The sequence below is a fragment of the Piliocolobus tephrosceles genome, chromosome 21, assembly GCF_002776525.5.
Source record: "Piliocolobus tephrosceles isolate RC106 chromosome 21, ASM277652v3, whole genome shotgun sequence".
Classification (NCBI taxonomy): Eukaryota; Metazoa; Chordata; class Mammalia; order Primates; family Cercopithecidae; genus Piliocolobus; species Piliocolobus tephrosceles.
Genome location: NC_045454.1, coordinates 43,114,198 through 43,137,087, shown reverse-complemented (window position 1 = coordinate 43,137,087; position 22,890 = coordinate 43,114,198). Strand labels below are relative to the sequence as shown.

Sequence of the window (22,890 nt, the reverse complement as noted above, 5' to 3'; positions counted from 1 at the left end):
GGAAGGCGGGGCTGGGGCGAGGCTCGGGGGCGGGGCTAGAGACGAGGACCAAGTCCAAAAGGCGTGGCTGGGGTGGGGCGAGGATCGGAGGCGGGGCTAGAGGCGAGGACTAAGCCCGGAAGGCGCGGCTGGAGCGGGGCGAGGCCTAGGTGGGGCTGCAGACGAGCACCACGCCTGGAAGGCGTGGATAGGGCGGGACGAGGCTTGTGGGGCGGGGAGAAGTCCCGACAACCGCTGGAAGGCGGGGCTGGGGCGGGACGAGACCCTGGGGGCAGGGATGGCGACAAGGACCTAGCCAAGAAGACGTGGTCGGGACGGAAACGAGACTGCAACTGGACCAGGCGCCCAGGGCGTGTCTGGGGAACGACGGAGACGCTCGGAAGGTGGGGACGGCGGAGGGAGACTGGGAGAAGACCACGCCATGAAGGCGTGGTTGAGGCGGGGCGAGGCCTGTGAGTCTGGCCCTGAGCGAATGACTTGGTAGAGTCAGAGAACTCTACTTTTTTACTTGGTAATGCTTCTTGATGTCTATGCACAAGGATAAATTTGTATTAGTGGAATATCGTGTCCAAAGGACCTGTTGAATTTTTCACTTTCATTGATACTACAGATACTTTCTGAATTGACAAGTCCACCAAGAAACTATAAGAGTGTGTGTGTGTGTGTGTGTATGTGTGTATTTTTAAAACAGCAATTCGCCAGGCGCGGTGGCTCACGCCTGTAATACCAGCACTTGGGGAGGCCGAGGCGGGCGGATCCCCTCAGGTCGGGAGTTTGAGACCAGCCTGCCCAACATGGTGAAACTCCATCTCTACTAAAAATGCAAAAATTAGCTGGACGTGGTGACGCGCGGCTGTAGTCCCAGCTACTTGGGAGACCCGGGCAGGAGAATCGCTTGAAGGCGGGAGGTGGGGTTTGCAGTGACCAGAGATCAGAGATCGCGCCACTGCACTCCAGCCTGGGTGAGAGTGAAATTCCGTCTCAAAGAAAAAAAGAGAGAGAGAGAGACTGCGGAGGTTGCAGTGAGCCCAGATCGCGCTACTGCACTCCAGCCTGCGCGACGGGTGCAAGACTCCATCTCAAAAAAATAAATGAATAAATGACAAAAATATATAAAAATCATGTTGCTGCAAAGGACATGATTTCATTATCTTTTCTTTTTTTTTTTTTAATTTTGAGACAGGGTCTTGCTCTGTCACCCAGTCTGGAGTGCAGTGGCGAAATTACAGCTCACTGCAGCCTTAACCTCTGGGGCTCAAGTGATCCTTCCACCTCAGTCTCCCGAGTAGCTGGGACTGTAGGCGCATGCCAACACGCCCGGCTAATTTTTGTTTTGTTTTGTTTTTTGAGATGAAGTCTTGCTCTGTCACGCAGGCTGGGGTGCAGCAGCACAATCTCAGCTCACTGCAACCTCCGCCTCCCAGGTTCAAGTGATTCTCCTGCCTCACCCTCCCGGGTAGCTGGGACTACAGGCGCCAGCCATCATGTCCGGCTAATTTTTGTATTTTTAGAGATGAGGTTTCACTATATTGGCCAGGCTGGGCTCGAACCTCTGACCTCAAGTGATCCACCTGCCTTGGCTTCCCAGAATGCTGGAATTACATGTGTGAGCCACCGCGCTCGGCTAATTTTTGTATTTTTTTGTAGAGCCGGGGTTTTGCCATGTTGCTCAGGCTGGTCTTGAACTCCTGGGCTCAAGAGGTTCTCCCTGCTTCAGCCTCCCAAAGTGCTAGGATTACAGGCATGAGCCACCATGCCCAGCTGATTGCATTCTTTTTTAATGGCTGCATTACGTGTGTCTTCTTGGCTTGTTGCCCTCCTATTATCAGACTGAATTCTGGGGTGGCAGATGGGACTTGTGCACCCCAGCTGTGCTGAGGTGCTCAGATAGTGAGGGGAGGAAACTCCTATGCACCTGCCTCCACCCCTAAGATTACTTCCCTTCTTGTGAACTCTGGCAGGGGAAGGGGAGTTCCTTTAAGTTTGGCAGAACCCAGGTGTCCCTTCCCCGCCATCCCCACTCAGTTACAGGGGGTTCCTGCACCACCAGCATATAGGGCTGGAGGGAGGGAAGTAGTCAGGTGAGAGAAAAAGAAACCCACATACAAGCCTTCCTCTGGGCCAGGAACCCAGGAAACAAGAGTGTAGAAGGGGCCTGCCCAGCTTGCTCCTTGGGTCTTGACCCAAAACTTTACCTCCTGGAAAGTATCTCCCCCACCCCCCACCCCGGCCCCCTGCCAAGGAAAGCGGCTCTGAGAACAGATCTTCTTGCAGCAGGCCAGGTCTCCATGTGCAACCACAGCAGTAAGCCTTCACCAATACCTTGCAGTAGCTCTGATGAATGTGTAGCTACTGGGGAGGCTGAGGCAGGAGAATGGAGTGAACCCAGGAGGCGGAGCTTGCAGTGAGCCACGATCACGCCACTGCATTCCAGCCTGGGTGACAGAGCAAGACTCCGTCTCAAAAAAAAAAAAAACTAAGTCTAAAAAAAAAAAAAAAAAAATTAAAGACCTGGAGAAAGTGGGGCCTTTGAGCAAAAGCTAGAAGGTAAAACAAAGTCCTTAAGACCCTGCCTGGGTTTCCTCAGAACTTAAGAGTTCATTTAAAATAATGGAGGCATTCTTACATACCTTCTAAACCTTGTACCAGGATCCGCTTTATTTTTTTAAATTTATTTTCTTTTCTTTATTATTTGGGGACAGAGTTTTGCTCTCGTTGCCAAGGCTGGAGTGCAATGGCGCAATCTCGGCTCCCTGCAACCTCCGCCTCCCGGGTTCAATCGATTCTCCTGCCTCAGCCTCCCAAGTAGCTGGGATTTAAGGCATGTGCCACCACGCCCAGCTAATTTTGTATTTTTAGAAGAAATGGGGTTTCACCATGTTGGTCAGGCTGGTTTCGAGCTCCTGACCTCAGGTGATAGGTGATCCGCCTGCCTCGGCCTCTCAAAGTGGTGGGATTACAGGCGTGAGCCACTGTGCCCGGCCTCTTTTTTCTTTTTTTGAGATAGAGTCCCAGGCTGTCCCCCAGGCTGGAGTGTAGTGGTGTGATCTCGCTCACTGCAACCTCCACCTCCCAAGTTCATGTGATTCTTGTGCCTCAGCCTCCCAGGTAGCTGAAACTACAGGCATGTGCCACCACACCTGGCTAATTTTTTTATTTTTAGTAGAGACGGGGTTTTGCAATGTTGCCCAAGCTGGTCTCGAACTTCTGACCTCAGGTGATCTACCACCTTGGTCTCCCAGTGCTGGGATTGCAGGTGTGATGTAATGGCACCTGGCCCCATTTTCCTCGTCCCTCAGCAGTACTCCCCATCCCTTTCCCAACTCCTCGCCCCACAGCTCAGCGCCAAGACCCTGTGCTTGGCAGATCTTTGAATCCAGTACTGAGAAATTAGAACATTTTGAAAAAGCAAACATTTCCTTTTCCACCCCCGGTGATTACAAAAGTAACATACGTTCAGTGTCAGAAATCTGGAAAAACACCACGAAGAGGGAAAATTAGGCTGGGTGTGGTCGCTCATGCCTGTAATTCCAGCATTTTGGGAGGGTCACTTGAGGCCAGGAGTTTGAGACCAGCCAGGGCAACATAGTGAGACAGTATCTCTCCAAAAAGTAAAAAAATCAGCCAGGCATGGTGGTGCACACCTGAAGTCCCAGGAGGTGAGTCCCCTGGAGTCCAGGAATTAGAGGCTGCAGTGCAGTGAGCTATAATTGTGCCATGCACTCCAGCCTGGGTGACAGAGCAAGACACTGTCTCAAAAAAAAATTAAAAAAAAAAAAAAAAAAAACGGAGAATGAGACTCTCAGTAATCCTACCATGCTACCATGCAGTGGTAACTATAGTCAAAGCTTGCGTGACCCAGTATTTCTTTGTTTTCTTTTTTGTTTGTTTTTGAGATGGAGTCTTCCACTATTACCCAGGCTGGATCTTGGCTCACTGCAAACTCCACCTCCCAGGTTCATGCCATTCTCCTGCCTCAGCCTCCCCTCCTGGGACTACAGGCGCGTGCCACCACGCATGGCTATTTTTTTTGTACTTTTAGTACAGACGGGGTTTCACTGTGTTAGCCAGGATGGTCTTGATCTCCTGACCTCATCATCCACCCACCTCAGCCTCCCAAAGTGCTGGGATTACAGGTGTGAGCCACCGCACCCGGCCCAGTATTTCTTTGTTTTCAAACAGAGTCTCACTTTGTTACCCAGGCTGGAGTGCAGTGGCACGATCTCAGCTCACTGCAACCTCTACCTCCCAGGTTCAAGCAATTCTCCTGCCTCAGCCTCCTTAGTAGCTGGGATTACAGATGCCCACCACATTTTTGTAGTTTTAGTAGAGATGGGGTTTTGCCAATTGGCCAGGCTGGTCTCAAACTGACCTGAAGTGATCCACCCGCCTTGACCTCCCAAAGTGTTGGGATTATAAGTGTGAGTCACTGTGCCTGGCCGTGACCCAGGATTTCTAAGAGAATGCAAAGATGTGCTGCTTCTAAACTTCATCAGGTACCTTAGCCCCCTCAGCTCACTTTTGACCTTCCAGTCTGTTTTGTCCTGGCTAGAGTCTCCCCAAAAGCAGAGGCAGGGGAGTTCCTACAAAGGAATGCCCTAAATCATCCCAAGATGGGACCAGTGGGGGTTTCAAGAAAACGCCAATTACCAGAGCAATCAGTCCAAAGCATTTATTAGGGAAACTTACAGAGTACTCCAACAATCATCAAGACAGGAAAGAAAAGGGGTGTTCTACCAAGGTACAACTGCAGCTAGGGGTCAGGAAATGGAGTTCAGATGCACAAGTCAGCATGTCTGGTTTCCATTACTAGTTTGAGTAATGGGCCACCTGCTGGTCTGGCGGGTGTCAGCTTGACCAAAACAGGATTGTGGATTCTTTCCCTGGAATGGGACGTTCCACAACTTTGGTTGTATATTTAGATTTTTTTTTGGTTTGGTTTTGTTTGGAGACGGGAGTCTCACTGTGTCTCCCAAGCCGGAGTGTAGTGGCGCGACCTTGGCTCACTGCAACCTCTGCCCCCTGGGTTCAAGAGAAGAACTCTCCTGCCTCAGCCTCCCAAGTAGCTGGGACTACAGGCACATGCCACCATACCTGGCTAATTTTTTTGTATTTCAGTAGAGACGGGGTTTCACCGTGTTGCCCAGGCTGGTCTCCAACTCCTGAACTCATGCAGTCCTCATGCCTTGGCCTCCCAAAGTGCCAGGATTACAGGTGTGAGCCACCATGCCTGGCCTATATTTAGATTTTCAAGGCCAGTGTCTGGAATTTTTAAGCAAAGTACACAGGTTAAACATTATGAGACCTTAGAATAGAAAAACAGAAGAGTGGCTGGGCGTGGTGGTTCATGCCTGTAATCCCAGCACTTTGGGAGGCCAAGGCCGGCAGATCACCTGAGGTCGGGAGGTCAAGACCAGCCTGACCAACATGGAGAAACCCCATCACTACTAAAAATACAAAATTAGCTAGGTGTGGTGGTGCATGCCTGTAATCCCGGGAGTTTCTCTTGTTGCCCAGGCTGGAGTGCAATGGCACTATCTCGACTCACCACAACCTCCACCTCTCTGGTTCATGCAATTCTCCTGCCTCAGCCTCCCAAGTAGGTGGGATCACAGGCATGCACCACCACGCTAGGCTAATTTTGTATTTTTAGGTGAGATGGGGTTTCTTCATGTTGGTCAGGCAGGTCTTGAACTCCTGGCCTCAGGTGATCTGCCCACCTCAGACTACCAAAGTGCCGGAAACAGGCTTGGGCCACCACGCTGGCATTGGATAATTCTTAAACCATTGTAGCAGTATAGTTCAACAACAGTAAAAGGTGGTTTTAGTCTCTGGATCCTGCCATTCAAAAGCAAATAATAGGCCAGGCATGGTGGCTCACCCCTGTAATCCCAGCGTTTTGGAAGGTTGAGGTGGGCAGATCACTTGAGGTCAGCAGTGCGAGATCAGCCTGGACAACATGGTGAAACCCTGTCTTACTAAAAATACAAAAAATAGCTAGGTGTGGTGATGCGTGCCTGTAATTCCAGCTACTCAGGAGGCTGAGGCAAGAGAATTGCTTGAACAAGGGAGGCAGAGGTTGCAGTGAGCTGAGTTTGTTCCACTGCACTCCAGCCTGGGCAACAGAGCAAGACTGTCTCAAAAAAAAAAAAAAAAAAAAAAAAGAATTGAGACACAGCCTCACTCTGTTGCCCAGGATGGAGTGCAGTGGCACGATCTCAGCTTACTGCAACCTCCACCTCCAGTGTTCAAGCGATTCTCCTACCTCAGTCTCCTGAGTAGCTGGGATTACAGGTGCCCGCCACCACACCTGGCTAAATTTTTTTTTTTTTAATTTTTAGTAGAGACAGGGTTTCACCATGTTGGCCAGGCTAGTCTTGAACTCCTGACCTCGTGATCTGCCCACCTCGGCCTCCCAAAGTGCTGGGATTACAGGCATGTCCTTAACCTTGTCTACATAAACCTGTCAATTGATTGAGACCTGTCTCAGATACTTTTTGGTTTACAAATTGTTTGACTCAATTGAGGAAGGAAAGCCCTTGTTCCACCAGCCCTGGCAAACCTGGAATCTGGTACGGAGTGCTCCCCAAAGATATAGATGCAGGAGACTGTGTAATTGTCCAAAGTTTCCAGTTACCTTGCAGGCATTTAAGGTTGGTAACTGACAGTGAGGCAGGAGAATAAGGAAAATGAAGCAGAAGAAGAGCAAAGGGAATTAAACGTTGGATAAAGGGCAAAATAAGTAAAAGCAAAGAGCAGAGAGCAGACGCAAGGTGAAGAGGCGGGTGAGCAAGAAGCAAGATAAATAGCAGAAGCTGAGGAGAGAAAACAAAAGGAAGATTAAAAACTGAGTAAAAATCCCACGGCCGGGGAAATCAGGACGAAACCAGTAAGGAACAGCTCTTTAGGCATAAGCATGCGCATTAAAGACAAAAAGTATCCTTAACATAAGGATAACCAGCTCATTAGCACTCATGCATATGGACGGCATATCATGCACGTACTTAAAATTATGGAATGAAGACAGCCCTCAAGCACACAGGGGCCAAAGTAACTAAGCAACACACCTATCATTCAAAAAGGTAGACACTGGCTACAAATTAGGCAGCCTTGGGAAAATAAGAAAAGCCTGGTCAACATGGTGAAACACTCTCTCTACTAAAACTACAAAAATTAGCCGGGCGTGGTGGTGGGCGCCTGTAATCCCAGCTACTTGGAAGGCGAAGGCTGCTGTGAGCCGAGACTGTACCACTGCACTCCAGCCTGGGCAACAGAGCAAGACTACGTCAGGAAAAAAAAAAAAAAAGACCCAAACTACACCAAGCTGGGGCTGATCTTATCTCGCAGAGGTCAGTCCGCTCTCCCCTCCGAGAGTGGAATACTGTGCTTAATAAACTTGCTGCTTTGCTATCTCTGTGTGACTCGTCCAAATCTTTGTTCCGGGCACCAAGAGCCTGGAACTGTGCAGCACCACACGGTAACAGCAGTTATTGGGCAGCGTAGAGTCTAGTCCAGGATCCAGCTTCGCCTATTGACTGGAGTCCACATCCCGGGGGAACACAATGGCCAGAGGGCAGAGGTGAGCAAAATGCTCATGAGGCCCAGCCCTGAATGAACCCAGGGGGTCAGAAGGGATGACTGCAGAACTCGCTCCCCCCTACCCCCTCTGTTGGGGTCCGTGTGTTTCCCTAAACAAAGGAATGAACACACAACACAAGACAAACATGGCGGCTACGCCTAACGGCATGCTCTGCTTTATTTTATACAACTGTTTGTGGAATTTTACCATAAGACACGAGTTGTTTTTCTGACCTTTCCCTGACTTTCTGATTTCTCATGCTTAAACATTAACTAGTTCCCAGAGTCTGCTGTTTGCAGCTGATTCTTTTGTTCTTCCTGTTTGCAGAGAAGGAACGTCCTGCTTTGTTTGCAAGAGCAGGACTTAGCGGGAACATCTCATTTGTGAGCACGTAGTCCTCTACATCTCCCCCTTCTTTATTTACAGGTTTGAATTTCTTTTAAAACCATCATCACATGTTGGGCTCGCTGGGACCCAGTGTTTGACCTCTGACACCGTCTCCAGCAGACTGTGAAAATGACAAAGGCAAGAACACAATCAATACATTACTAGAAACAGAAGTCAGTAAAGTTTTTACAGAGTTCATAGGGTTTAAAGACGTCAAGCTTTGTGCAATACCAGTCATTAAATCTGCTCCAGTTACATTGAAGAAGTGTGGAAGAACAAAGAATCCAAAGACCCTGCTGACGAGACTGAAGCTGACTAATTTGCTCTGACAACTGACTTTCTCCCCATCCCCTTCCTAAATATCCAAAGACTGTACTGGCCAGTGTCATTTTATTTTTTCCCTCCTGACAAATATTTTAGAAGCTAATGTAGGACTGTATAGGTAGATTCAAACTGTAAGATGTTGTTTTAGGGGCTAAAGGGGAGAAACTAAAAGTGTCTTACTCTTTTTCTAAAGTGTTGGTCTTTCTAATGTAGCTATTTTTCTTGTTGCATCTTTTCTACTTCAGTACACTTGGTGTACTGGGTTAATGGCTAGTACTGTATTGGCTCTGTGAAAACATATTTGTGAAAAGAGTATGTAGTGGCTTCTTTTGAACTGTTCGATGCTGAATATCTGTTCACTTTTCAACCCCAATTCTGTCCCAATCTTACCAGATGCTACTGGACTTGAATGGTTAATAAAACTGCACAGTGCAAAAAAAAAAAAAATCTGCTCCAGTTAACAATGGTAACTGATTGCGAAATGTTTCAGAAATATTTTGCATTAATTCCTGTATTTCCAGGGAAAGACTGTTATGGCCAATTAAAAGTTTCTCTCAGTCCAGTTATGTATAGTGCTATTAAAAGGAACAGGAGTAATACAAAATTGGGTAGTATTTCAATCACATTTTAACAGAGCTCGAGTGTTCAACACTGTCAATTGATCACCTATCCAAGAAACTACTTGCTCCAAATTATCCACTCGTTCAGTCAGATGCGCATCTATGTTTCGTTGTTGTTGCCACAACAAATGGGACTGTTCATGCCATTGTTGTACAAATTCTGCATTTTGGATACTCTGATGTAAAGCTAATCCAGCAACAGTGGCGGTGGAGGCAATTGCTACAAGTCCTAGCACCGCCGTCATGACGATTCCAACCATTCTCCGACTGTGGTGGACAAGATCTTGCATTATTTTGTAAATTTGAGTAACCCCAGCAGATTCACTCCAAGCACATGTTAAGTTTACAGGTAGCCAGGTTTCTTTTCTGGCTCTCAAAATATATAAATCGGAGTGAGACTCATTCCAATTATTATTCCACCAAGTAGTATTTACACAACTTAAGAATGTACAATTGCCCGTACAGCTAACTACCCCTGTATTATTATCCCATTTAAAGATTCCTGCAAATAACAAATAAGGTTTCTTTACACATCTATTTCGATAACATATCTAGATCTATTTCGATGCAAAGATATATGTAAAGGATTAGCAATATTAGTAAGATTTAAGGACATGTTTCCCGTGAAAGTGAACATTGGTTTACCAGCAGCTAGCAACTTCCAAATATGACTTTGTATTTGTGAAGTATTAGCCAAATGTGGCATAGGGGCTGACAGACCACCATCATGCCAAATAATAGTTTCATTGCCATCCGCAGAAATGCTGTGATTACCTTTATGCCAACATAGGTTGACATGACTAAATTTAGTTTGAAAATCTCCATGTACACTCCAATCTGTGATAAGGTAATTATGACTTTTTCCTTTTACTTCTAATAATAATCGTGGCCCACTACCTCTACACCTAGTCCACTCTAATTGGGAAACACCTCCGTTCACATCAGGGATAGGGCATAAAGATAATGTAGTGGGCAGAGTTTCATTTAGCAATGCAGTATGATTATACTTAAAACTTTGAGCAACAGTAATCATAGTAAAGGCAGCAATGTGACTATGGTTATAACGAACAGCCCAAGCCTCATGAGAAGGATGCAGACAATGTGAACTACTCCCAAGACATATAGGTAACCCTTCAACCCCAAATTGATATGAACTATTCACTGTGTCAGTGTCTAATTTAGGATCCTGGTTTAAAAACGGTGATGGCATCCAAGCAGTATCATTAGTAAATACTGAGATTTCTCTGTCTCCCTAGGCCACACCTTGATATAAGGGTGGAAAGGGAATATAAGCCTAGTATATAAATTCTCCAGCTGTTACCTGGCAATTCACTACAGCCAGCATAGCCAAAAATAAAGTCAGTGGCGTTTTTGGCTGCCCAGCTTGTTGAACAACCCCTTCAGCTTCCTGAGTGAGCTTTTTCAGCTGTCCCCATGTTGGAGGCTCCGCACGTCGAGTTCCGAACGTGAATGTTCTCTGAGCACTCAGATTTAGCTCCTGGAATTCCTTCAGGAACTCTTCGGATCGGCTCCTCTTCGCCATGGCACTGTTTCAACTGTCAAGATGGAAACCACTCATCTCCAGCACCTGTACGGACAAGAGCATGGCCTCGGCCCCATTGTAAAACTTTTCCTTTTAAATATTGTCCTTGTAATGAAGGATAACACACCCACAGATTGCTATTTTGTGGCTTTTCTAAAGGTTGTTGAAAATGTTTTACCGCTGCGGACTGCTATAATTGGCGCCAATGGTTGAGAAAATTTAAAGTAAATAGGGCTTTCAGAATTTGATGTTTAGGGGAATCTCGCCCATTTCCCCCTGTTTGTTTTGAAAGTTTTAATTTTAAAGTAGCATTGGCTCTTTCAATAATTGCTTGGCCTTGACTATTAAATGGAATACCAGTGGAATGATGTATATGGTATAAAGAGAGGAAGGCAGCCAATTTACGAGAGCAATAAGCAGGGGCGTTATCAGTTTTTAATTCAGCAGGAACTCCCATAACTGCAAAGCAAGTAAGTAAATCAGTAATAACAGAGTCAGCCTTTTCAGAGGGTAACGGTGTAGCTCATTGGAAATGTGACCATGTATTAATCGTATGATGAACATATTTTAAACGACCAAAGGAAGAAACATAAGTTACATCCATTTGCCAAATGTGGTTTTGTTGAGTGCCTCGGGGGTTGATACCTGGCCTTAAAAAAGGTGCAATAATAGGAGCACAAGATGGACAGGCTCTGACAACAGCTCGGGCTTGACGGCGTGTTATAGAAAATCGCCATTGTAATCCTAAACTGTTAATATGATGTAATTGGTGCTCAGCCTGAGCCCGTTGGACCCTGCTGATAAGTAAAGAATCAATCTGGCTATTGCCAAAAGTTAAAGGTTCTGGCAAAGCTGAATGGGAACAAATATTAGTGATAAAAAGGGGGGCAATGCGACAAGTAAGAGTTTCAAATAATAGAGAAAATAATTTTTTTAAAGGAATTTGAGGAAATAATGGTAAGGAAGTTTGAGAAATACATTTAGTTACATATACAGCACACCAGGAATCACTACATTACAAGGGGTCTGAGGCCAGTCTTGTAGAACCATAAGAATGGCAAAAAGTTCTCCCTGTTGTACTGATTCAAATGGATGGTGAGACATTTCTGAATTATCTGATGTCCAGTATCCAGCTTTTCCATTGCTAGAAGCATCAATAAAAAAGGTGGGACCTTTAACTGGAGTATAAGAGATAGGATTATATGGCAGTAGAGAATATTGTTGTAGGAAGGCAAATAATTTATTACTAGGATAGTGTTGAGAAAAAGAACCAGCATACTCAGCGCAAGCCACTTGCCAACCTTCATGAGTTTCTAGTAGAGATTCAATGTATTGATTAATCGGGTAATAATTTTTATACAATTAGTACCAAGCAATTGATGAGCTCGAGGTCGTCCTTTAATAATTAATTTAGCCAATTTATCAATGTAGGGGTGTATTTTTTTAATGGCTTTATTAGCTAAAAACAGCCATTCCAGAATGTTATTATCTTGATGTAAAACGGCCGTTGGCAAATGAGGAGTATGAAAAAGACACAAAGAAAGTGGAAGACTGGGCGCAATATAATCAAGATGAGCTTTACTAATTTTATTTTCTACAAATGACAACTCTTCTTCTGCTACGGGGGATAATTGACAGGAACTATTTAAATCTGAGTCCTCTTCTAAGGTAGCAAATAAATGTCGCAATTTATAAGTAGGGATGCCTAAGATGGGGCGAAGCCAATTTATGTCCCCTAACAACTTTTGAAAATCATTAAGGGTCAAAAGTTGATCTCTTCGAATTTGAACCTTTTGAGGCCGAATATGCTTTTCTGCTAAAAGGTATCCTAGATATTGAATAGTAAATTGAGTCTGAATTTTTTCAGGAGAAACATGTAAATTATATTGAGTTAATTATTGTTGTAAAGCTTGAAAAACTTGACTCTGTAAGACTTCATCAGGAGTTGCCAATAAAATATCATCCATGTAATGGTAAATTAATACAGTGGGGAATTGGCATCTAACAGGATTTAAAGCTCTATGAACAAATTTTTGACATAGAGTAGGACTATTAAGCATACCTTGAGGGAGAACTTTCCATTGGTATCTTTGAGTAGGCTGTCCATTATTATATTCGGGAACAGTAAAGGCAAATTTTTCACAATCTTGGGGTTGTAATGGAATAGTAAAAAAACAATCTTTAAGGTCTATGACCATTAATTTCCAATTTTGTGGGATAAGGGCTGGATTGGGAAGACAAGGTTGTAAAGTCCCCATAGGTGGAATACAAGCATTTACAGCTCTAAGATCAGTTAATAAACGCCATTTTCCACTTTTCTTTTTAATGACAAACACAGGGGAATTCCATGCAGAAGTACTTGGTTCTATATGCCCCTCGGCCAGTTGTTCCTTAACTAAATCTTTTAAAGCTTCAAGTTTTTCTTCAGACAATGGCCACTGTTCCACTCAAACAGGAATTGTAGTTTTCCACTTTAATTGTAAAGCTTGAGGCTTGTGGACAGTGGCTATGAGTTTAAAGGATTGTAGCCCATCTTGAACATATTTTTGGCAGCTGGAGAAATATGAGGAATACTTAGAAAGGCACCAAATTGTTGTAAAAGATCACGGCCCCAAAGGTTAATATTAATGGAACAATATAAAATAATACTTTTCCTTGTTGTCCTTTGGATCCTACACCACTCAGGGGCTCAATACTTTGATAAACTACAGAAGCAGTGCCTAGGCCGGATAAAGTAACTGAGACTTGTTTCTTTTTCCAATGAGTAGGCACTGAGCCAAACAGATAATGGATACATATGCTCCTGTGTTGACTAATCCTTCAAAAAGTATTCCATTAATTTGCAAAGAACATAGAGGTTTTTGATCAGAAACTAAGGTTTCCCAGAAAACAGTTTTCCCAGTACTACCGAAACCTCCTTGACGAGACCCATCTCTAGATAGAAAAGGAAAAAAAAGGCAACAGAAGAAATTGTGCAATACGTTCCCCTGCCTCTAGGCGCATAAATTGTGAGACTTGTACCATAATAAGAATTTCATCAGTAAAATCAGGATCAATGATTCCCGGAACCACCATTAACCCTCGCATAGCACTGCTGCTTCGACCTAACAAAAGTCCTACATGTCCCTTTGTCCCTTTGGCAAAGGACCACACACTCCAGTAGCTAACTTATTTTTTTTTTTGAGATGGAGTCTTGCTCTGTCGCCCAGGCTGGAGTGCAGTGGCCGGATCTCAGCTCACTGCAAACTCCGCCTCGCGGGTTTAGGCCATTCTCCTGCCTCAGCCTCCTGAGTAGCTGGGACTACAGGCGCCCGCCACCTCGCCCGGCTAGGTTTTTGTATTTTTTAGTAGAGACGGGGTTTCACCGTGTTGGCCAGGATGGTCTCGATCTCCTGACCTCGTGATCCGCCCGTCTCGGCCTCCCAAAGTGCTGGGATTACAGGCTTGAGCCACCGCGCCCGGCGTAGCTAACTTATATATTCCTCCATTAGGAGACAGAGTATAAGGCTGAGTAATAGCTAAGTCAGCAGCAGCGCTTTGCTTAGTTGCAGCATAAAGCTGAGAAATTGGGGTAAGGTGTGATACCCTTAAGGAGGACTCGAAGTCACTCCTTGATGTTGTAAGCCATTGCTCACTGGGTATTGTGGTAGGCCTGCATTGTAATTGTTGGGGCTCCAAGCCTGCGGGCCCCGACTCCCGTTTCCTGGGAGAGGTGACAATAAATTTCCACTCTTACCAGTTTTTGAACGGCACTCATTTGTCCAATGTCGACCTTTCCCACAGCGTTTGCATACCTCAGAAGGTAACCTTTTTTCTTTTGAGGCAGAAAAGCCTAGTTTTTTCCGGCATTCCTTTTTAAAATGACCAGGTTTTCCACATTGATAACACACACCTTGTTTAGAACTGCCTTTTTTTTTTGAGACGGGAGTCTCGCTCTGTCACCCAGGCTGCTGGAGTGCTGTGGCCGGATCTCAGCTCACTGCAAGCTCCGCCTCCTGGGTTCACGCCATTCTCCTGCCTCAGCCTCCCGGGTAGCTGGGACTACAGGCGCTGCCACCTCGCCTGGCTAGTTTTTTTGTAGTTTTTAGTAGAGACGGGGTTTCACCGTGTTAACCAGGATGGTCTCGATCTCCTGACCTCATGATCTGCCCGTCTTGGCCTCCCAAAGTGCTGGGATTACAGGCTTGAGCCACCGCGCCCGGCCAAAACTGCCTTTTAAAGCCTTAGAAAGTGCCCCAACAAACAACTGAGCATTATAAATGGCCCCTCCAACACCTGCACAAGCCCGAATGTATTCATCTAAATCAGGTCCACTGGCCTTTAGAGGACGCAGCAATTTTTGACACTCAGGATTAGCATTCTCAAAAGCTAGCGTATCCAAAAGAATTTTAGAAGCAGGGCCCGCACCTACAGTCTTCAATACAGCATCTTGAAGACGGGCTACAAAATCTGGATACGGCTCATTGGCTCCTTGTAGGATTTTTACAAAAGATAAACTAGTTTTGCCTGCTACTTCAACTTTAGACCACGTTTTTAAGAACAAAGCTGTAATCTGAGTGAGGGCAATATCATCTAGGCCTGCCTGAGTATTAACAGTGGCATATTGTCCTGAACCTGTAAGCTGTTCTTCAGTAGGTCCTGGGGGATTTCGAGTAGCATTTTTTTCTAGCTTGTACTCTTGCTTCCTCCAACCACCAACTCTTTAATTGAAGCCATTGAGAACGGTCAAGAACAGCCTTTCCCAAAGTTTCCCAGTCAATAGGAATCATCATATGTTCTGAAGAGAAGGAATCGAGAAGGCCGAGAACAAACAGTGACTGAGGCCCATAATTTGAAATTGCAGCTTCCATTTCTTTTAAAAATTTAAATTGTAGTGCTGTAAAAGTCATATTATGACCACCGTTTGGGAACTGAGCACTGGGGCCAAAAGCTGCTCATGTTATCGGGAACAAATCTAATTCTTCAAAATTACCTTTTACCTTCGATTCCTTCTTTTCTCCCACAGGAAGAAAAAGCACAGAGAAAACTTGACCTGACACAGGCAAAGAGACTGGAGGTGGCAGTAAGGGGAAATCTTCCTCCAATGGAACAGAGGGAAAAGTAACGGGGAAGGCTTGTGGCAGAAGGATAGGAGAAACAGGAACAGTGGCACCTTGTGATTTTAACAGTTGTTGTAACATATCTAAAATTTGCTGCATGTCAGAATTTCCTTCAGATGAACGAGGCATCAGCTCTTCCTCCAACTCTTTATCCTCAGCAACCAGAGCATGAATATGTTCCTCTCCAAAATCATTTTTCTCTAAACCTTCAGGTGCCTCACCTCCCGTGGCAGTATTGCCACGCTCTGAGTCAGTTTCAAGTAGCTCTAATGCCTGAGTAATGGAATCACACAAAGTCCATAAAGTCAGAGGCATTGTTTGCCCTCACTGATGAGCTCCATGCAGGACTTTAACTACTTGCAACCATTCTTTTCGATTTAGATGCACTTTAGTTTGATATTGAAACCAACAGTAATGTTGTTCAACATGGGCAAACAATCGCTTCAAAGTCTTTTCTTTTACTTCTACTCCTAAGGACATCAACAGTCCCTGAAGCAACCGCAAATATTCCCAGGCCAGAGAGGTAGAATTCCCCATAATTTTCCTGTGGGTCCCCCTCCTTTATTTACTTACCCGGGGTGTTCCCCCTCCAGTTCCTTGCTCCCTTGGAGCCGCGAACCCTGCTCGCTGCTCCAGATGTTGGGGTCCGCGTGTTTCCTAAACAAAGGAATGAACACACAAGACAACACAAGACAAGACAAACATGGCGGCCGCGCTGAACGGCATGCTCTGCTTTATTTTATACAACCGTTTGTGGAATTTTACCATGTCAGAAGACACGAGTTGTTTTTCTGACACAAGTTGTGTTTCTGACCTTTCCCTGACTTTCTGATTTCTCAAGATGCTTACACATTAACCAGTTCCCAGAGTCTGCTGTTTGCCCCTAACTCCTTTGTTCTTCCTGTTGGCAGAGAAGGAATGTCCTGCTTTGTTTGCAAGAGCAGGACTTATTGGGAACATCTCGTTTGCGAGCATGTAGTCCTCTACACCCTCCGCCCTCGCTCCTAGTAGCCGCAGAAAGAGGCTTCGGGTCCCCATCCCCGGGACCCTCTGGTGTCCCACCATGTGACCGAGTCTCCCTGCAACAATGACTTCAAACGAGCTGGGGCCGACGCCGGACCTCTGGCTCTCGCTCCACTCCCTTTCCCCGGCCCCTCTCTCTACCCGGCGCGCCTACCGCAGGCGGCCCCCTGCCAAGCCTTGGGATACAGAAACCGTACTTGTGAACCGCAAACACACAACAGACTGCAGACCCGGAAGAACCTGAGCCAGTGTTGACCACACCGCCTGGCTAGGGGCGGGACTTCCGGCCCTGCATTTTTACTTCCGCTTCCGGTTCCCAGCGTCAACAGCGGCCGGAGTTCTGCGCTGGGGCGAGGAGCTAGTGGCGTCGGCAGGTTCCAGGCGATTCTAGGTGAGGGGGTCAAGCGGACAGGCTGGGAGTTGGGGAAAGCTGTCGCGACCCAGCCACCCAGGGTCTGGGGTCGGTGGGAGGTGAGGCCAGGGAGTTTTGTGTCAGGGCGTTCAGGCATCGAGAAGGGGCGGAGGCGCGGCCGCCTGGGGTTCGCGGCCCTGGGACAGGGGACTTGGCCTGGGAGTATTCGAGTCCGGGGGGTTGGGGACAGAACGGAAGGCTCAGTAACCGGTAATTTTAGGGCCTGGGACTGGGAGACTTGTAGGCTGGGGCTTCTGGGTCTGGGAGACGCCTGAAGCTCTGATTTTGCTACCTCCCACCCCACTGCTCTGTGTAGCTCCAGCTAGGATGATCGAGGTTGTTTGCAACGACCGTCTGGGGAAGAAGGTCCGCGTTAAATGCAAGTATCCACTGGCAGCCGAGAGGCAGTGGTACCCGCAGGGGTGCTTGGCGTGAGGCAGGCATCTCAATCTGTTGTTGGATGGTTTTAGTTAAACCCGGGAGAGGGGCGGAGGGGGTCCTGGCAGATGCTATTCAGCCCTGGAATGTCCTCTTCCTCGTTCTACCGCTCCCATTTGCCTTAACTCCTCTGCGCCCAGCACGGATGATACCATCGGGGACCTTAAGAAGTTGATTGCAGCCCAAACTGGCACCCGTTGGAACAAGATTGTCCTGAAGAAGTGGTGAGTGCAGTGGTAGAGCCACTGGGTGGACTGGACTAGGCCGGAAGGTTTTGGTTTGGGGGAGCGCTGCAGGCAGCCCTTTGCTTAGGCTCAGCTACCTCATTCGGCCTCCAGGCTGAAGAGCCTACTTAGCCTTATCTCTGAAATGTCTCTTTTCCTTAGGTACACGATTTTTAAGGACCACGTGTCTCTGGGGGACTGTATCCTTTGTGTGACTTCTTGAGGAAGCATCTACATACCCAGCCTCCGTTATCTTTGTTCAAAACTAAAGTCTGCACGAGATAATGTATATTAAGTGTTTAACTTAGTACGTGGCACATGGTGAGCACTTAGAAAATGGGAGCTAGGCCGGGCGTGGTGGCTCACACCTGTAATCCCAGCACTTTGGGAGGCCGAGACGGGTGGATCACGAGGTCAGGAGATCGAGACCATCCTGGCTAACACGGTGAAACCCCGTCTCTACTAAAAAAAATACAAAAAAACTAGCCGGGCGAGGTGGCGGGCGCCTGTAGTCCCAGCTACTCCGGAGGCTGAGGCAGGAGAATAGCGTGAACCCAGGAGGCGGAGCTTGCAGTGAGCTGAGATCTTGCCACTGCACTCCAGCCTGGGCCACAGAGCAAGACTCCATCTCAAAAAAAAAAAAAGAAAAGAAAATGGGAGGTAGGCTGGGCGTGGTGGCTCACGCCTGTAATCCCAGCACTTTGGGAGGCCGAGGTAGGCGGATCACAAGGTGAGGAGATCGAGACCATCCTGGCTAATACGGTGAAACCCCGTCTCTACTAAAAAATACAAAAAAATTAGCCGGGCATAGTGGCGGGCGCCTGTAGTCCCAGCTGCTCAGGAGGCTGAGGCAGGAGAATGGCATGAACCGGGGAGGCGGAGCTTGCAGTGAACCGACATCGTGCCACTGCACTCCATCCTAGGCAACAGAGTGAAGACTGTCTCAAAAAAAAAAATTAATAAAAATTCAAAAAAGAAGAAGAAAATGGGAGCTATGTAATTATTTGGTTGGAGAAGAGGATAATTGGTGAAAGTTTGACTTCAAGTTCAAAATATTTATTACTGACCTCCACTTGAGTGCTGGACAGTAGGTCAGGGTGGGGTAAGACTCAGGTATATCTATTGTGCAGAAGGAACAGAAAGTTTTTGAATTTTTATTAATTTTTTTTTTTGAGACAGTCTTGCTCTGTCGCTCAGGCTGGAGTGCAGTGGCGCGATCTTGGTCCACTGCAACCTCCACCTCCCAGGTTCAAGCAATTCTGCCTCAGCCTCCCAAGTAGCTAGGATTACAGGCGTGTGCCACCACTCCTTGCTAGTTTTTGTATTTTTAGTAGAGATGGGGTTCTGCCACATTTGCCAGGCTAGTCTCGAACTCCTGGCCTCAAGTGATCCTCCCACCTTGGCCTCCCAAAGTGCTGGGATTATAGCCATGAGCCACTGCACTTGGCCTAGAAGGAACAGAAACTTTTTTATTTTTGAGATGGAGTTTTGCTGTTGTTGCCCAGGCTGGAGTACAGTGGCACAATCTTGGCTAACTGCAGCCTCTATCTCCTGGGTTTAAGCGATTCTCCTGTCTCAGCCTTCCAAGTAGCTGGGATTACAGGTGCCCACCACCATGCCCAGCTAACTTTCTTGTATTTTTAGTAGAGATGGGTTTTCACCGTGTTTAAACACCACTGTGTTGGCCAGGCTGGTCTCAAACTCCTGACATCAAGTGATCCACCTGCTTCAGCTTCCCAAAGTGCTGGGATTACAGGTGTGAGCCATTGCACCCGGCCAGAAATTTTTTGGTCAAGTTTCAGTTCTCTCCAAATAAAAATGGCCTGGTCCAAAATGGGCTTCCTTAGCCCTGAGCTGAGACCTCAGGCCACCCTGACCCAGCTATGAATGGATGAGAGAGGTGGGGATGGAGCCAGAGTCAGGATTCCTTAACACCTTTCCTTCAGATGAAATCCACGATGGGATGAACCTGGAGCTTTATTACCAATAGATGAGAATCCTCATCTTCCTGCTTCCCCGCTCTCCTCTCCCATCCTCATCCCCCACACTGGGATAGATGCTTGTTTGTAAAAACTCAATAAAGACTTAGATGTTGCTTTGTTGCTGTCTCTTTGCATGAGAGCTGTCTAGTGATGGATGGATCGGTCGCTGTTTGGTCATCACTGCACCATCAGTATGTACCTGCTGAAATAAGAGCTCCAGATCAACTGGATCCATGAGGGCAGAGTAGACCAGCAGGCTGGGAGTCTGTGTAGGAGCCCAGAGAGAGCTCTGGGGTTTGCTGTGGGTGTCTGAAGGTCAAGAGATGCTGGGATTATTGTCACCCTAATAGACCAAAGAGCCTCCAGGTAATGACAGTAGATGTAATTGTTAGGAATTAAGATTCTGAAATCACAGACCTGAGGAGGTATAGATGAGTTTAAAGCATGTTTAAACATCCACAGTTCCTGGCACCATTGTTTTTTTTTTTTTTTGAGACGGAGTCTTGCTCTGTCTCCCAGGCTGGAGTGCAGTGGCCGGATCTCAGCTCACTGCAAGCTCCGCCTCCCGGGTTTACGCCATTCTCCTGCCTCAGCCTCCGGAGTAGCTGGGATTACAGGCGCCCACCACCTCGCCCGGCTAGTTTTTTGTATTTTTTAGTAGAGACGGGGTTTCACCGGGTTAGCCAGGATGGTCTCGATCTCCTGACCTCGTGATCCGCCCGTCTCGGCCTCCCAAAGTGCTGGGATTACAGGCTTGAGCCACCGCGCCCGGCCTTGTTTTTTTTTTTTTTTAAGACAGGGTCTTGCTCTGTCACCCAGGCTGGAATGCAGTGGTGCGATCATAGCCCACTGCAGCCCTGAAGTGGACTTACACAGTCCTCCTGCATCAGCCTCCCAAGTAGCTGGGCGGTGTGTACCACCATGCCTGCTAAAATTTTTTTATTTTTATTTTTTTTGAGACAGAGTCTCGCTCTGTTGCCCAGGCTGGAGTGCAGTGCAACCTCTGTCTCCTGGGTTCAAGCAATTCTCCTGCCTCACCTGAGTGCTGGGATTACATACCATGTCCGGCATTTTAAAATTTTTTGTAGAGAAAGGATATCCCTATGTTGCCCAGGATCGTCTTGAACTCCTGACCTCAGACGATCGTCCAGCGTTGGCCTCCCAAAGTACTGAGATTGTAGGCGTGAGCCATCATGCTGGGCCCTGGCACTTCTTTTCAAGACAAAAATAAGGTGACAGTAGACAGTGTGGCACTATAAGTGTGGCTACATGAGCCCAGCCTCAAGAGTCAGACCAACTAGATTTGAATTTTTTTTTTTTTTTGAGACGCAGCCAGCCCAGGCTGGAGTGCAGTGGCGCGATCTCGGCTCACTGCAAGCTCCGCCTCCCGGGTTCATGCCATTCTCCTGACTCAGCCTCCTGGGTAGCTGGGAGTACAGGCGCCCACCACCACGCCCGGCTAATTTTTTGTATTTTTTTCATAGAGACGGGGTTTCACCGAGTCAGCCAGGATGGTCTTAATCTCCTGACCTCGTGATCCGCCTGCCTTGGCCTCCCAAAGTGCTGGGATTACAGGCGTGAGCCACTGCGCCCGGCTTAGATTTGAATTTTGATTGATCCTTAGCATGTGATTCTTTTGCCTCAGCCTCCTGAGTAGCTGGAAATTACAGGTGCATGCCACCACACCTAGCTAATTTTTTTAGTAGAGCTGGGGTTTCACCATGTTAGCCATGATGGTCTTGATCTCCTGACCTCGTGATCTGTTCGCCTCAGCCTCCCACAGTGCTGGGATTACAGGCATGAGCCACTGCGCCCCGCCCTGAATTTCTTATTTCTTATACCACTCCTCCCACCAGTGGTGAGCATTAATACATTTAAGTGACTCTAGAAACTTTCTGAAATTACCTAGAGTTTTCATCATACGGGGATAATTATATATTCTGTAATATTTATATGCCATTCCACAGTTTGCTTTTCTATGCTTTATTTTTTTAATTATTATTTTTGATTATTATTATTTTGTGAGATGGAATTTTGCTCTTTTTGCCCAGGCTAGGGTGCGATGGTGCGATCTTGGCTCACTACAACCTCTGCCCACCAGGTTCAAGTGATTCTCCTGCCTCAGCCTCCCAAGTACGTAGGACTACAGGCAGGAGCCACCACACCTGGCTAATTTTTTATATTTCCAGCAGAGACGGGGTTTCACCATGTTGACCAGGCTGGTCTCAAACGCCTGAACTCAAGTGATCCACCCGCCTCAGCCTCCCAAGGTGCTGGGATTACAGGTGTGAGCCCTTAGGCCAGCCATGATTTAGCAATTTTGAAACTACTTTTGTGGGTATGGGCACATGGGCCCATGTAATACACAAACAGGGTTGAACAAATAAGAGAGCTGGGTGTCTCACTGTGGAGAAGGAAGTTCCAAATAAAACAGGAGATGGGAGTGCTTAAAATGAACCTTGTAGGATTGGATTTGGAGGCATCAGTCTGAATTCAAGGTTTTTGTTTAATAGATATATCGATACCTATAGATGTGTGTATACATATATATATTTCCTTGCTCTGTCCACTTCGAGGGACCAGAAACTGACACTCCAGTAGGAGTGAGCACCCATCCGGGAACATAAAGAGAACACTAGTGGGATAACAGGGCCGGGGGTGGAATTTGTGGTTTAGTTAATAGTATTATATTGATATTAGTCTCTTAGTGTTGATAATTATATTATGGCAGGGTTTCTGAGCTTTGGCATTGTTGACCTTTTTGGGTTGGATTTTTTTTTTTTTTTTTTTGGAGACAGAGTCTCGCTATGTCACCTAGGCTGGAGTGCAATGACACGATCTTGGCTCACTGAAACCTCCACTCCCTGTTCAAGCAATTCTCCACCTCAGCCTCCCAAGTAGCTGGGATTACAGGTGCCTGCCACCACGCCTAGCTAATTTTTGTATTTTTAGTAGAGATGGGTTTTCACCATCTTGGCCAGGCTGGACTTGAACTCCTGAACTCGTGATCCACCCACCTTGGCCTCCCAAAGTGCTGGGATTACAGGCGTGAGCCACCGCGCCCGGCCTTTTTTTTTTTTTTTTTTTTTGAGACAGTCTCACTCTGTCACCCAGGCTGGAGTGGCAGTGGGAAGCTTATGGCTAATTGCAGCCTTTTAACTCCTAGACTCAAGATCCTCCCACCTCAGCCTTCCAAGTAGCTGGGATTACAGGCACATGCCACCACACCCAGTGAATTATTTTTGTAGAGATGGGGTCT

At 46.8% G+C, this 22,890-nt stretch overlaps 1 protein-coding gene and 2 long non-coding RNA genes across 5 annotated transcripts; 2 read left to right on the top strand and 1 right to left on the bottom strand.

Moving 5' to 3' along the window:
- The first annotated feature begins 256 nt into the window (after positions 1 to 256).
- LOC111527723 lies at positions 257 to 8,723 on the top strand. The gene is made up of 2 exons (XR_002726751.1): positions 257 to 383; positions 8,006 to 8,723. It is a non-coding gene; the product is annotated as an uncharacterized LOC111527723 (long non-coding RNA).
- Positions 7,725 to 16,854, bottom strand: LOC111527721. 3 transcript variants are annotated; one of them, XR_002726749.2, is made up of 4 exons: positions 16,773 to 16,854; positions 16,126 to 16,209; positions 10,232 to 10,498; positions 7,725 to 8,087 (listed from the first exon to the last, which is right to left on the bottom strand). It is a non-coding gene; the product is annotated as an uncharacterized LOC111527721 (long non-coding RNA). The 3 variants fall into 3 exon arrangements; XR_002726748.2 differs by having other exon boundaries at positions 16,730 to 16,852; XR_002726750.2 differs by having other exon boundaries at positions 10,232 to 10,466; positions 16,730 to 16,852.
- Positions 16,855 to 16,867: 13 nt separating this feature from the next.
- On the top strand, positions 16,868 to 19,748 carry UBL5 (ubiquitin like 5). Its single transcript, XM_023194163.2, has 5 exons — positions 16,868 to 16,966; positions 17,304 to 17,370; positions 17,566 to 17,649; positions 17,812 to 17,849; positions 19,596 to 19,748. The coding sequence occupies exons 2-5, from the start codon at positions 17,315 to 17,317 to the stop codon at positions 19,637 to 19,639; spliced, it is 222 nt and encodes a 73-aa protein (XP_023049931.1). The 5' UTR covers positions 16,868 to 16,966; positions 17,304 to 17,314; the 3' UTR covers positions 19,640 to 19,748.
- The last annotated feature ends 3,142 nt before the right edge of the window (positions 19,749 to 22,890 follow it).

Bases quoted from the DNA above. Each gene is read 5' to 3' on its own strand.
- UBL5 (XM_023194163.2), top strand. From the start codon at position 17,315: ATGATCGAGGTTGTTTGCAACGACCGTCTGGGGAAGAAGGTCCGCGTT. The intron at 17,371-17,565 runs GTATCCACTGGC...CTCTGCGCCCAG, and splicing joins AAGGTCCGCGTTAAATGCAA to CACGGATGATACCATCGGGG. The intron at 17,650-17,811 runs GTGAGTGCAGTG...TCTTTTCCTTAG, and splicing joins AAGATTGTCCTGAAGAAGTG to GTACACGATTTTTAAGGACC.